The sequence below is a fragment of the Camellia sinensis genome, chromosome 9, assembly GCF_055761805.1.
Source record: "Camellia sinensis isolate YWXY chromosome 9, ASM5576180v1, whole genome shotgun sequence".
NCBI lineage: Eukaryota > Viridiplantae > Streptophyta > Magnoliopsida > Ericales > Theaceae > Camellia > Camellia sinensis.
Window position 1 is genome coordinate 153472501 of NC_138969.1, and position 14020 is coordinate 153486520.

Below are 14020 nucleotides of genomic sequence, written 5' to 3' on the forward strand. Positions count from 1 at the left end.
GGAGAGAATGAGTGGAGTATGGTAAGGGTTTCATCCAAAGCCAAAATTCCTGCAGCGAATCACTTCGCAAATCCTAGCATGAGCTTTTTCTCTTTCCAGGCTTATTCATGAATTTCCTGGTGATTTCAAGAGCCTCTGGTGGCATTGTGGCAGAGAACACCCCAACCTGGATTTTGGGTGGCAGCAACTGAGAACACCCCAACCTGGATTTTGGGTGGCAGCAACTGGAAAATATCATAGATCTGATTTTTAAAAACCTCGTGACAGCATTTCATCAGCTTCATCCAAGACAAACATTTTGATGTAAACAGGGCGAAGTGATTGTCTCCGCAACATGTCAAACACACGACCAGGAGTACCAACAACAACATGAACCCCACTGGAGAGAATGCGCTGATCTTCGCGCACACTAGTCCCTCCAACACAAGCATGAACCTTCACACTTTGCTGGGCAAGTTCAAGAGTGGGTGGAAGAACCAAAGCTTGGCACTCAACCAAGCTATAATCTAGCTGCTGCAGAATTCCAGAGCAGAATGTTGCAGTGTTTCCAGTTCCAGACTGTCTCGTCATATGAGGTGAAGAATTCTTCTCCATCAGCCTCACACATGACTACAGTTGCACAAATCTTTGTTGATTTTATCAGCGGAATAGGTTGAGGTCCGGCGGGCGGTTAAGGTGAGGTTGCCGCCCGCCGGGGAAGCGAAAATACTAGGTTTTAAACCAGCTCTGATACCATGTAAGAAATAATGTATAGAGAAAGAGAGAGAATAAATTGTATGTATTATTATTGATTGATATATTGATATTGATTACAATTACAAGGATTCCTATATATAGAAGAAAATGTGGTAGTAGGTGTAGGAGTGAAGTGGAGGTGGTAGGTGGAGTGTGTGATAGTGGAGGTGGTAGGTGTGGAGTGTGTGATAGTGGAGGTGGTAGGTGGAGATAAATTCTAACACAAACTGACCAGATTGCTCGAGCAACCAAAGGACTACTCTAGCGAACATCCTATTTTCAGCAACTTTAAAATACACTTTCATGTGCATATTTTCACTTTCATGTTCTTTTAGGCATTGTTTAGGCTTCATTAAAGAAGAAATAAGCTAGAAACCCATTTAAGGAATTGAATTAAGATAGAATGCTTGTTTGAATATTGTGTTTTATTGTGTATTTGTATGTGTTTCGTGTAGGTTGGTCATCCGAAGCGTAATGTTTGTTCAAGCCCATTATGAGTAATATCTTTATAAAGATATGTTCAAAATGTATTTGAATTGTTCAAAGAATGACATTTTGAAATCTTATTTTGTTTATCTATGAATGAATGTCCTTTTTGGAAATGTATTCATGGCATCTTTTAGTGAGGCCCCGCCTATTGAATTAATTGAAACACAGAGATCTCTGATGTTAGACCCTAATGATCCATATTGATTAACCTGTTGTGATCCTATTGTCTGACCTATATGGTCCCATTGAATTGACCTTAATGGTCCCATTGGCTTCGGCATATTGATATATTGTTACTCTATTGGATGTTACCACGTATAATGATTTGAATGGATATTGTTAACACAAAGAATTGATATGATTAGATATATGAATTGTTTTGGAAACTGAAAGTTATGTTTTATGAGATGTTGGACTTTATTCATCAACCCTTTATACTGATGTTACTCGTTGGGCTTTAGCTCACCCCTTTCCCTTATATATATGTAGGTGAGCATTTGGATGGTCAAACTTAAAGCTGTTTGTAGGAGTCTACCTTTTTGTCAAGCCATTGTGGAGTGTCTTTGTATTGAGGCGTTTGCTTGATCTCAAGAGGAGTCAAGCTTTTGTTGAACCTTTGTTTTAAACTTTTGTTTTTGTTAGATGTTGGCCATGTTTGTATATGTATAGGTTGAATTTAACTTCTTGACAAGTTTTTGGTTGCAATGGTGATTATGTTTTTGAGTTTATCATATAAGCACAACTCAATGGACTTGTTTTTATTATTGTTGATTGCTTCCGCTAATTTATTATCACGTCATTTGATTTTGTCAATTGAGGCCATAAGTAATCTATGATTACTGGCCGGTCATAACCTAAACCTCTAGGGAAGGGTTCAGATCGTGACAAACCAAGCATTGCTAAACTTGTATTAGTCCAATTATGGGGGGGAAAAATCATACATCATGGGACGTCATCCCGAATATATTTAGTTAATTCATCCATGACTAAGGCAAATACGCAAGGACTTAAAGTTGACCCTTGATGCAACCCTACAGTGATTGGGAATTCACTAGTTTCTCCTACAACTGATTTAATTAAAGTCACAACTCTACTATTTTTTTTCATTTATCTCATCAATATACCCTTGGATTACACCTTTTTTTTCCAATGACCACCATATTATATCTCTAAGCTTTTTCTAGATCTATAAAAACCATATGTAGATCCCTCATTTTTGCTCTATACTTTTCTATTAAAATTCTCAGTAAATAAATTGCTTCTATATTAGTGATCAACCAAGCATAAATCCAAATTGATTCTCTAACATAGTTGTTGCTACCCTTAAGTGATGTTCAATCACTCTATCCCACAATTTTGTACAACTTATTAACTTAATGCCTCTATAGTTGTTGCGATTTTGAATATCTCCTTTATTATATATAGGTATTAAAATAATTTCTGTCCACTAGTCAAACATTTTTCTAGTCATTAGAATCTTGTTAAAGAATTTTATTAAATAAGATACACCCTCCTTACCAAAACATTTCCAAACCTCAATAGGGATACAGTCCAGTCCTAATGCCCTACCTAATTTCATCTTCTTCAATGCCATTTCAACCTCAAACTCCCTTAATCGATGATAAAATCTATATTCTCTAGTTCTATCAACACTTATTTTTTTTTTTTATTTCTTTTGATAAATCTAGTTCTTTCAACACTATCAGATTCCTCCACTCCTACATTTTCTAAATGTTTTTATTTACTCGAAATAACTTTTCCAACTTCCCAAATATCCCCATCTTCACTAACACCCTTAAATCCTCACTTTTATACATTTAATTTGATTAAGTCTCTTGTTTTCGTCTCCCTTAGTTCAGCAACTTTATAAATATTCTTTTCACCATCTCTACTATATGATCTAGTATGAACACAGTCATAGACATTTAATTTGAGGTTTTTTTTTTTTTTTTTTAAACTTCCTTAACAATATTGATACCCTCATTTAATATTTATCCAAAAAAAAAAATTGATACCCTTATTTAATATCAAAATTTTCCTCTAAAAACCAAGCAGTAGAGTTTCTTAGGTAGGTAGTTTCAAAATTATCACTGGGTACAAAATCGTAAGGCATCATCAAGTGTCGATGGCAGTTTCTAAATAATGTCACTTTTTTGGGTCTTTTGATTCAAAATGATTGACTACAAATTTGACAAATAGTTATGTATAGATGTTGTGTGTAAATTTTTTGTTTGTATATCATTACTCTTTAAATAAACATGAATCTAGCAACCTCATCAAAGTGTAAAAACATGTCAAAGTCAAAAAAGTAAAACAAATTGTCAAACATTTGAAAATTAAGGAGGGCATATTTACCTTCATCTGGCAAAGTTTTAGACTCTGCCGTAATAACCTCAAGGATTTCAATAGCATTAATTAAGGCATGACCTTTTGTAGGGTGAAAGGTTATTGTCAAAGTTCTCCCATTAACAGCAACAGTCTTGTTCAGTACAAGAGCACGGTAAAGATCCCCGCTCATGTTCACAATGTCAATATCTGGAAAAGCAATATCACCATTTATTAGGATGTCAAATACCCTTTGACCTATACTAGTGACAGAAGGATCAATCTCTGCAAAATGCAACCAAATGGAGTAGTTCCTATTGGGATCCACATCCATTGTATACGCTAAATACGGTTGATTATCAGTACTAGCAAGAGCAGTCTGATAAACCGCTTCTGGGTAGAAGTTTGGTGAAATTGAGGCCTGCTTGATGCTGTTTCCCGTAGATATAATAAGATCAGACCCTTGACCAAAAGTTGCAATGGGATTCCAGAATCTATCCCCACCCCAGTGGTCCCCACTATAGTCTTCATCAAATTTGCGTTTCACAGCACCACAACTCAGTCTTCTGTCTGTTCTTAGGATAGTCCCCTGACCCCACTGCGGGCCAAAGTAGTACGCTCTATCATCAACTTGAAGAATTTCAATTGAAAGAACAGCTGGATCTCCATGACCAGTGCTATGGAAGCAAAGCGAGACAGAGCCATTGGTAAGAAATACCAAAGCTTCAACAAATGCCTGTTCATCATCGTGGTTGCTCCAACCTGATTGCAGGGAATAAATCTGAGTTCCTTCAACAGAAACATCAAATAAAGGTTCGTTGTCGAAATTAGTGTCGTTAACCAATGCAGAAAACATTCTAACTGAATAGTGGCCACTAGGAACTCCATTAATGTTATAGCAATTTTCTGGTCCATCAGATAGAGGGAAATAGCGAAGTGTGTTAAGTTGAGGTGTGATAAAACTTGTCTGTGTTGCATTAGCAGGTATCCCTCCTGTATATCCAAAATCCTTATACCACAATGTATTCGTTGGTGGAGTGTGGACATCATTGCGAGCTCCACAGCTTATTCGCATAGCATATGGTGCTGCATTCAACAAAAAGATTTTCAGAATAGAACACTGAATAAGAAGAGTCCTTCGCTTAAGTCAAATCCACTTATCTCTAATAAATGCTTTAGCAAACAAATTAATTCAACAACAGCTATCTGATACTTATTCTAAACCCATGCATCAATTGAGAATCAAGCAACAGCACCTAACATCCCAGCAAGCATTTTCATATCTCTGTAGACATGTTGATAAGAAATTCATATTCTTTTCTATAATTAGCAATTTTCTCCTACCATAGCATTTTAAATCATTTTTGTGCACCATACATGCCCCCCCCCCCAAAAAAAAAAATAATAATAATAATAATAATAATAAACAGTTAGTAAACTCAGCAAAGGGGTAAGACTTATTGCTAATTCCGAAAGCTTACTCATTAGAAATAGGATAACCTTTAAGGCTGTGTTTGGTTGGAGGATTTGATGAGAGAAATGAAAATTGAAAATGAAACGCAATCCCACTTTTTGTTTAGTTATAATGGAAAACACAGGGGAAATGAAAGTGAGAGGAAAATATAATCCCACTTTTTGCTTTTTGGATTCAATTGCGCTGTGTTTGGTTGGGGATTTGAAAAGAGATTTGGAAAATAAAAAAAAAAAAGGTGAAATGTAAATAAAATATACTTATATTTCACCTAATTTCACACACATTTTTATTTTCCATTTTCAAATCTCTTCCCAAATCCCTCAACCAAACATAGCAACTATTTTCTTTCTCCATTTCCCAACTCAACCAAACATAACTTGGAATTCGAATCCTATCAATTATTTCTCCTTCCTTTTCCCTTTCTCTCATCAAATCCTCCAACCAAACACAACCTAAAAAGAATGAGAATTGTTGTGTTATGCACAATTTAATGGAACAATGTTTTCTGGTTTTGTTTTCTTCTTTTGCTTTTCCTCAATGCATTTTCTTCGCAATAAGCCAATGTAAGTAATCATTTCTTCCATTCGATCCCAAATTCAAGACAGCAATGCTGTATTTTGTTGGGAGATTTATGGAGAAATTTGAAAATGAAAACGGAAAATTTTCACTTACCTTTTCTCTTTCCCTTTCCAAATCCCTTCTCAAATCTCCCAACCATACCTTTTCTCTTTCCCTTTCCAAATCCCTTCTCAAATCTCCCAACCAAACACACAGTATAAACCAAATATGAATTTTCAAATTCTGCTCAATCCCATCAAAAATGCCAACACTTATCACCATTAACACTAACCAAAAAAAAAAAAAATTCAAAAATCAAGAGTAACAGAATCACTACTCCAAATAAACTTCGATGAACTCAATCGAGAGTCAAAAGAATAGATTCATTCTGTAATTGAAATATTGATTTTTTTTTATTTTTAAATTTTTTGAACGCATTGAAGCATCGATTCATACAATAACAAGTTTACTTTAACAATACCAAATCGATACACTCATTAACTACATCAAATCAATCAAAGATAAGTAAACATTTCACTTCAAAATTCTAACCCATACTCTTCACCACAATGTGAAGATAACTATTAGATATAATGATATATATATACAGAGAGAGAGAGAGAAAGAGTAGTGAGAGCTAACCAGGTTTAGGATACGAAGGTCTCAGAGCCAAGAAGAAGATGAAGAGGAGTAAGAGAAATCGTCTGAGCACCATGGCCTCGAAATGCTTTGCTTCTCTGTCTCTCTAGAACCTCCTCATTCCCACATTCTCTCAGATCCTTTCAAGCTTTTTAGAGAGAATCTAGAGACAGAGTAGAGTAGAGAGAGAGAGAGAGAGAGAGAGAGAGAGAGAGAGTGTTGTGTTTCGGACGTGTTTGCAGGCTTTACAGTTGAAATTCAATTAAATTAATTTTCATTTTAATTAGTTTGACCTGTGAAGAGGCAGTTTTACTGTACTCTTGAGGCTCATCAAAGTTGATGCACTTCGCATATCAGATCAGAAACGTGACACGCAACTCAAGCGATCATTGTTCTTTACGACCACTGCCGATAAGCTCCCACCATATTTTATCTGTCTATTTGGAAAAGTTATTTAATAATTCAAAAACATCACCTAATCATATATCAAGTTAATCATCAATTACTTAATTCTCATGTTATTCTTTTTTCTTAACATAAATTGTGAACCCTTATTTTTTTTTATCAATTAAAATCTTATAGAGTATCACGTGTTCATACTCTGAAAATACTAAGACCAAGTTTACAAGTTGTCAAAAAGTTAAAAAATTACTCAAAAAATTAAAAAGTTATCACTATTCACCAAAAGTCAAAAATTACGACTGTCCACCCCTAACATTGATTAAATTGGCAGCCACTAAAAGAAAGTGATGATTACCGGCCAGAAGCCGCGTGTAAGTTGGAAAATGGTGGTGCACAAATCTTGGTGTGAGCCTGCGTCGTAGATTAGTTGCTACTGTCTGAATTCTGTTGTGAGGAACTTGCTAATTTCATAATATGCACTTCGTCATTACGCGTGACGTGATAGCTATTAAAGTATAATGGGAAATCATATGTACACCCACCTTCCCTAAAAATGTGTAAATTTAACGTAAAATTTTTGCTTCCGTTAATCGGACGGTCACGAAGTCTCCTCTTGAATGGGTTGGACTTGAGAAACTTTTTGATTTGGACCCTTCCCTTCCTCCGTCAGCATCAAAGTGTCAATTGAATAAATTTGTGCGCAATCACCGGAGGAGACCCCGCAACATGAATCGGGTCAATTTCAATATTCTGGTAACGGATCAGACAAATAGTAAACTTGGATCCGGTTAAATTTATAGGCTTTGGACAGTTTGTGGATCGGTTTGGACTCGTTGGTATCTATGCAATTTAAAAAAAAGTCAACCTACAGCGGCTCGCAGTGTGATTTGTGATTTATGCGGATAGGGTTTACAGATGTGCGAGCAATTGCAAACGATTTGCGGATTGAATTTTTTATTTTATTTTATTTTTGAGCCTTTTTTTTTTCTTCTCATTTTGTAAATATTTATTTTGGATCCTTTTACCCCCATTTCCTAAAATGTTCCAATATGAATAATTCATGAATTAAAATTTATAAAATTAAAAACACAATAAAATCAATTCGTAACACAAACAAATCATTCAAAATTCTAAATCAAATCAGAAACTAACATAAGTATATATTTCAAAATCTTAAACTATAACTCCATATTTATTAAGGAATTTAAAATTTCAAATCACTTCATCCGAGACAAGTTCAGTTATGAAACAATAATAATATGATCAATATTTATTCAATTTCAATATATAATACTATTAGCAAATGTAATGCTAGAGTAAGTTCAAAGAATAAAGGGTGTTTTGTTTTTGGCAAAAACATCTAAGTAGGATATATGAATTAAATCAATGATTAAGATTAATATAAATATAAAAATAAAAATAAAAAAGTGCGAGCGGGTTCTTGTGGGTGCAGGTTAAACCGCATCCTGCAAACATGTCATATTTCAAACCACATCTGTCCGCATTGTGTATGCGAAATCGGCCATTTGTATGCAGATTGAGCGGGTTGGATGGGTTTTGCGGATCGAATAAACCGTTACCCACCCCTAATAGGCAGTGTTCCATCCCACAAAACCATATAAGAATTCACCCTTATGGCCTATTTGTTTTTCGAGTTATGACTTCGGACTGGACTAATAGTGAGTTCTCCCTCACCAAGCTTATGTTTGTTTTCCTCTTTGGTCTTGGCACTCATAGTCCCAACAGACTATGAAAGGCCTCACATGAACGGATTCGAGTCTAAGTTAAGAAATGATATTAGGAAGACAGTCCGTTTAGCTTAGGGGTGACCGGTCGTCCGAGAGAACATCCGGCCGGACAACCAGTCACCCTATCAACTGTAATTTTTTTTTTTTTTTACTTGTTGGGCATTTTTTTTTTTTTGACATTAATATTTAATGTTTTTGTATTTTTTATTAAGTAAAAATTATAGTTTTATTTGTTTTATTATTTTATATAAAAATAATTTAACAATCCCTACACTAACAACTATCAACAAAACAAATACAATTTTATTAATCTCCTCGCTAACAATCCTCTCAGAACTTATTTCTGTGAAATGACCAAACTACAAATTCTTATGGATATACCCATAGAATAATATGCATACACGCATTCCTTTTATCTGTACAATATACAAACCCACTTCTCTCTTTTTCTTTCTCTTTGTCTTTCTGTCTGTCTTTCTCTTACTCCTCCTTATTTTTCTCTCACTTCTCATCCTCCTCCTTCTTCTTCTCACCATCATCGTTCTCGATTTTCTCTATTGCTTTCACTATAAGGGATGTTTATCTGTGCAAAACAAATTGAGTCCATAAGTGGTGTTCATTACTACCATTATCATCGACACGCCCTACTCTTATTTTTCTTGTTCCGAAACCATAAACCCTAGATCTCCCCCTCCATCGTGCCCCCCGTTTCTCTCTTCTTCCTCCAAGTGTTCGACGAAATGTCAGCGGGGATGCGTTCGAGGGCAATGATGGCACAAATGTCAGCTTCTTCCGCGATACAAGCCTGTTCGGCGTTGGCGACGTCTATGATAACTCCGTCACGGAGCATCTGGGTGGGGCCTACCTTTATAGAGAAGGGGGATTTTCGATGGCGAGGCGACAGTCAAAGAGGAAGAAGTTGAACCATAAGCGAGCTCATGAGAAACAACAATAAACATCTTCAAGAAGAAAATCTCACCCAAAGGTGCTCTCTTTTGCTTTTTTTTTTTTTTCTTTTTTCTTTCAACTCCAGTGTTTTTCCTATATCTCTATTTAGTTATACCTATCTGGGTTTTTTGATCTTATATCACCTTGATTGTTTTGATCTTAAACTCATCTGGGTTGTTTTTTTATTTTATTTTTATTTTTTTTTAATCTATAACCCATCTAGGTTTGCATTTTTATGGCATTATCCAAAATTTCTCAAATTTTCCTCTACCTATTACTTTAATATGGGGTTCATTGTATACTTCCTCTTTCTAAAAGCCATAAATCTTTTCTCTTTCCCCTCTTTAAAAAAAAAATTTAATTCAACATGGATTTCCGGAATATTCTTCATAGTCTAACCCTTTAAAGAGTGATTTGATCTTTTTTTTAGTAGAATTCCATTTCAATTGAAGTTTTACTTTTTAATTTTTTGGGTGTGGTTTCAATGTTGTTACATTAATTAGAAGTTTTGTGAATTTAAAGTGAGAAATGTATTCCTGTAATTGACAAATGCACTTCGCATGAGCAAAAGAGAAATGTCAGTTGCTCTAGGATTTTATGATATGATGGATTTCATTGATAGTTGGATTATGATTTTTTGGGAAAATATTCTTGATTGTGTTGTATGTGTGAACATACTGTTTGTTTTTACTAAAAAAAATTAGGGGTGGGTATTTTGGAGGGAGTAAAGATGAAGAGAAGTGAGAGAAAAAGAGACAGATAGAGAGAGAAAAAAATGAGTTTGTGAAATCAACAGATAGAGAGAGAAAAAGATGAGGAGTGAGAGACAGATAAGGGTATTGGACTTAGTGAGTTTTGCAACACATAGATTTGTTCAACATATATGTTTACATATAAAAATTTCAACAAATAGATGTTAATTTGGACAGATAAGAAGAAAAAATAACACATATTTCAATAGATGGGGGAAAATAATTGAACAACTAAGGTTCAAAAAAATTGAGCAAATAAATAAAAATTTGAACAGATAGGTTCAAAAAAGTTGAACAAATAAAAGAGATTTCAACAGATAGGTTAAAGGTAAAATTGAAAATAAAATATCCTCTAAAATAACAAAATGTATTTATCACCACAATATTTTACAAAGAGTGTACTTCTTAGCAAAAATAAAGAAACTCATGAAACCTAACATCTTATACCCTCTTTAAAATGAACGTTTTACTATTTTTGTTTTTGTTTTTGTTTTTATTTTTGTTTTTTGGGTCTGGAGAATATCTTATTATCTCGTTTATGATGATCACTTTGTCATTTTTTTTTTAAAAAAAAAAAATTGACTTTTTTGCCATAACATAATCATTTTGGAGAGATTTGTACTCAAGATCTTCCAATTTGTATCACAAGTAATTGAGATGTGTTTTCGTTGGTCAAAATTCTTATACCTAGGAGATTAAAAAATTTAATATTACCACACATAAAACTCTTTCCTCTTCAAACAGGGGGGGGTTGGAGAGGGGAATTTACTCAAATTCTTGACAAAAAAAGTAGTAAACCAATTGGCTAGACCTTATTATATTGAATAAGTATTGGTCATGATTTTGGTGTTGTTTGCTTTTTGTGTTTTTTTTTCTTCCTTGAAATAAAATATAAAAAAAAAATTAATATGAGAAACTTATTAATGAAAGTTATTTTTTGGAAATTGTTTTCCAAACTTTCCATTTTGAGAAATACTTTTTAAATTCCTTTTCTAAATTTTTCAATATTGTTTTCACATAAAGATAAATGATAGGTGATTTTGATTTTTTTTAACTTTATTTTTGAAATAAAAATGAAAACAAATAGGATAAATTACACTGACATTCTCTGAAGTTTAGAACAAACACAATGAATATCATTTACAAAGTTAGAATCTGATATAATGATATTAAAATTTATTATATTTTTTTCATCTAGGTTATAATTTACCCAAACAAATGTCTGTATCTCAAGATTAGTAACAAAACAAGGTGAGTGGTAATCTAGCATTCAATTTTGTAACAAAATAATCAAAGCCCGTTGGTAGATAGATGTCTTTTATGGAAACAACTAATGGAATGGAACTATTGGTTGGCAACTGTTTGAATGCCGCCCACAGCCAATCTGAACAATAAATGGGATATGAATATCTGGGGTTACAGTGAGGAGGCTCAACTATACTGCATAAAGCTTATGAATGATATAAAAATGATAATAAAAGAAGGGATAATTATTAGTTGAGTGGACTTATTTATTTATAAGCTTTGAGTAAATGTTTTTTCACTTATTTGTTCATTGTTTTGATAACCAAAAAAATTTGAGACATTTTAAATGCGTTTTGTGTTTTGTGGGAGGAAGAGATTACAATGTGCACTTACACATTGTAGGAAAAATTATACCTTTTATGACAGAAGTCACACATTTTGTGAGATGAAAGTTACGATTTTTGTGATAAAAATTATGAATTTTGAAGTAATGATGTGCACTTAAAAATTATGTAAAACTAAAGTTATACTTTTGTGAGAGAAGTTATACATTTTGTGAGAAGCAAAAAGTTATATTTTTTGTGACAAAAATTATATATTTTGTACAAGAAGTTAGGCCTTTTGCATAAGGTGTATATGATGTGCACTTGTACATCATAGCATTCTCAGTGTGAAATGGTTATTTGGTACTAGTAATCATACTTATTGTGTGAGTGATTTTCTGACCACACTGCCCGCTTAGTAACCAGCTGGAGAGCACCGGCAGAATAGATGGCACCTGGCTGACCTGCAACAGAAAGAGAAGACTCCGGCGGTGGTTCGTCCACCCGGGGGCACTCCGACGATCAAGTCAGTATATTTCTCAAAGATAATCAAGTGCTAAACTCACAAGCTTGAGTATCAAAAGCATACCTTAGACCCATGGGGGTGCCTCTCTTTTATAGCCAACATAAACTTAGTCCTAATAGAAGCCTAACTTCTATGGACTCAGGATTACTGCTAATCTTGAACTCCCAGTAAGATTAGGATAAACTCTCTAAGAGTCTTATCTTAATACAAACTGAAGTCTTCTCTCATTCTAAGACTCTTGCCCCTCATCCAGGTTGAGTTCCCTTTTCATTCTAGGACTCTTGTCCCTTATCTACTTATCTCGGATTCCGATATCTTCGGAGATAACCTCGGCCTTGCCGAGATCACCTCGGCGTCACGACCAGGACACGTGGCACCTCGGCTGACACGTCGGTGTCACCTTGCCACGTGTTGGTACGCAGAAAATATATTCCCACAACTGTCCCCTAGGTTCTATTACCTCGACATTCTGAAGTGATGGAACCTACATTGTTCGTTCATCTGTGCCCCTCTATCCGAGATCAAACTCGCCGACCTCAAAGTTCCCTGGACTTTACTGTCCACTTGTGTCAAGTATCAAGATTCATGCCTTCCAAGCTACTTGAGATCACATCTCCTAGTCGAGGTTATGGTTCCATCAATTCGTAAACTCCAGAAGCTTTGCAACTGCGTATGAGCTACCATGCATATGCTCCTCAATCGTTTTGTTCATGCGTTCATCCCTTACTGGCTTGTACGCGCTTATCAGGTTTGCGTCGTTTTCTGCGTACGCTGCCTGACAGGTACGTCACCCAAGGTACAATTCCTTTGTCACCTTTTTTGAGTTTTCGACAAAGCTTTCTCTCTTTCCCTTTGTCTTCTCATCTTGCATTCTTTCATGTGCTTTCTGTGCTAAAACTTTTCTCTTTTCAAAAAATATCCCCAATCCTTCATCGATCTCTTTTCAAGCTTTCTGCAATTGCTCCGTTCACACTCTCCGGTGGGTTTCTTGATTTCCAGTCACCTATTTGACTCTGGCGATCTTTAAATAGACGTTCATTTGGTAGGTTCATAAATTTTTTATTAAGCTCAATCTTTCATAACTCTTCTGATTTACTTTGAATCTGTTTATTTGCCATCTGTGGCCTTCTATTCTCGTCTGTCTTTAAGTTTTTGATTTTTTATTGCTAAAATGCCTGGAACTGTTCTTGTCATATCCGCTTTTTGTTGCTAGTATCATGTCTGGTTCAGTACTTTCTTGTTCTTCACATACTTACTTAGTGTCTATGTACTTGTCTTTATTCTTTGAATTTTGTCATCTTCTTGACTCTGATTTTTCTCTTCTTGTTTTTCTTGTTGTTTTTCCAGATTCTTGTCTTCGTTTCTGTTTTCTGCATAGTCTTAGAACCATGTCCCTTCTTGAAATTGTTGCCGAGATAATGGTAGAAAAGCTCTCCCAACTGACTGTCAATGCTGAACCACTATCAAGTGTTGAAGTAGATTAGTCCGACGTTCTTGCCTTAGTCCCTAGTTCTTAGGGTCTTCATCTTTGTACTTTTGTTTTCTTTGCATATGTAACCTTTTTTGCTTCTGAAAAATGTCTGTTGTTGGCCGATGTTTACATTCCTTGCTCTTTGATTATCATTCCTTCTTCCACTATATTTGATAGCCATGTCGGGTAATTGACTTCTCGGATGGCCCTGAGCTCCAGAAGTCTGTCTACTTCTTTCTCTACTACTTCGACGTGCATCAACGTTGGCCCTCTTACTCGTTGGATTACAGGTTTGGCCGACCTGTTGACGTTCAATTTGTGGCATGTGACCTCGGGGTCAATGCCAGGCATTTCATAAGGTGTCCAAGCGAACACCTCTATATTT

The 14020-nt window shown here is 35.0% G+C and overlaps 1 protein-coding gene across 2 annotated transcripts in view; it reads right to left on the bottom strand.

Moving 5' to 3' along the window:
* The window catches only part of RLP4 (receptor like protein 4), a 34268-nt gene extending 27767 nt beyond the window's left edge, over window positions 1-6501 (bottom strand). Inside the window, exons 1-2 of one of the 2 annotated variants that reach the window (XR_003634493.2) lie at window positions 6224-6473; window positions 3580-4635 (exon numbers count right to left, since the gene is read on the bottom strand). Coding sequence is in view for 1 of the 2 variants with exons in the window: in XM_028218982.2 (XP_028074783.2) it covers window positions 3580-4635; window positions 6224-6296 (1129 nt within the window). In the remaining variant the exon portion in view is untranslated. Of the gene's footprint in view, window positions 1-3579; window positions 4636-6223 lie in introns of both variants that reach the window. The other variant, XM_028218982.2, reaches the window with a different exon arrangement.
* Between the last annotated feature and the right edge of the window lie 7519 nt (window positions 6502-14020).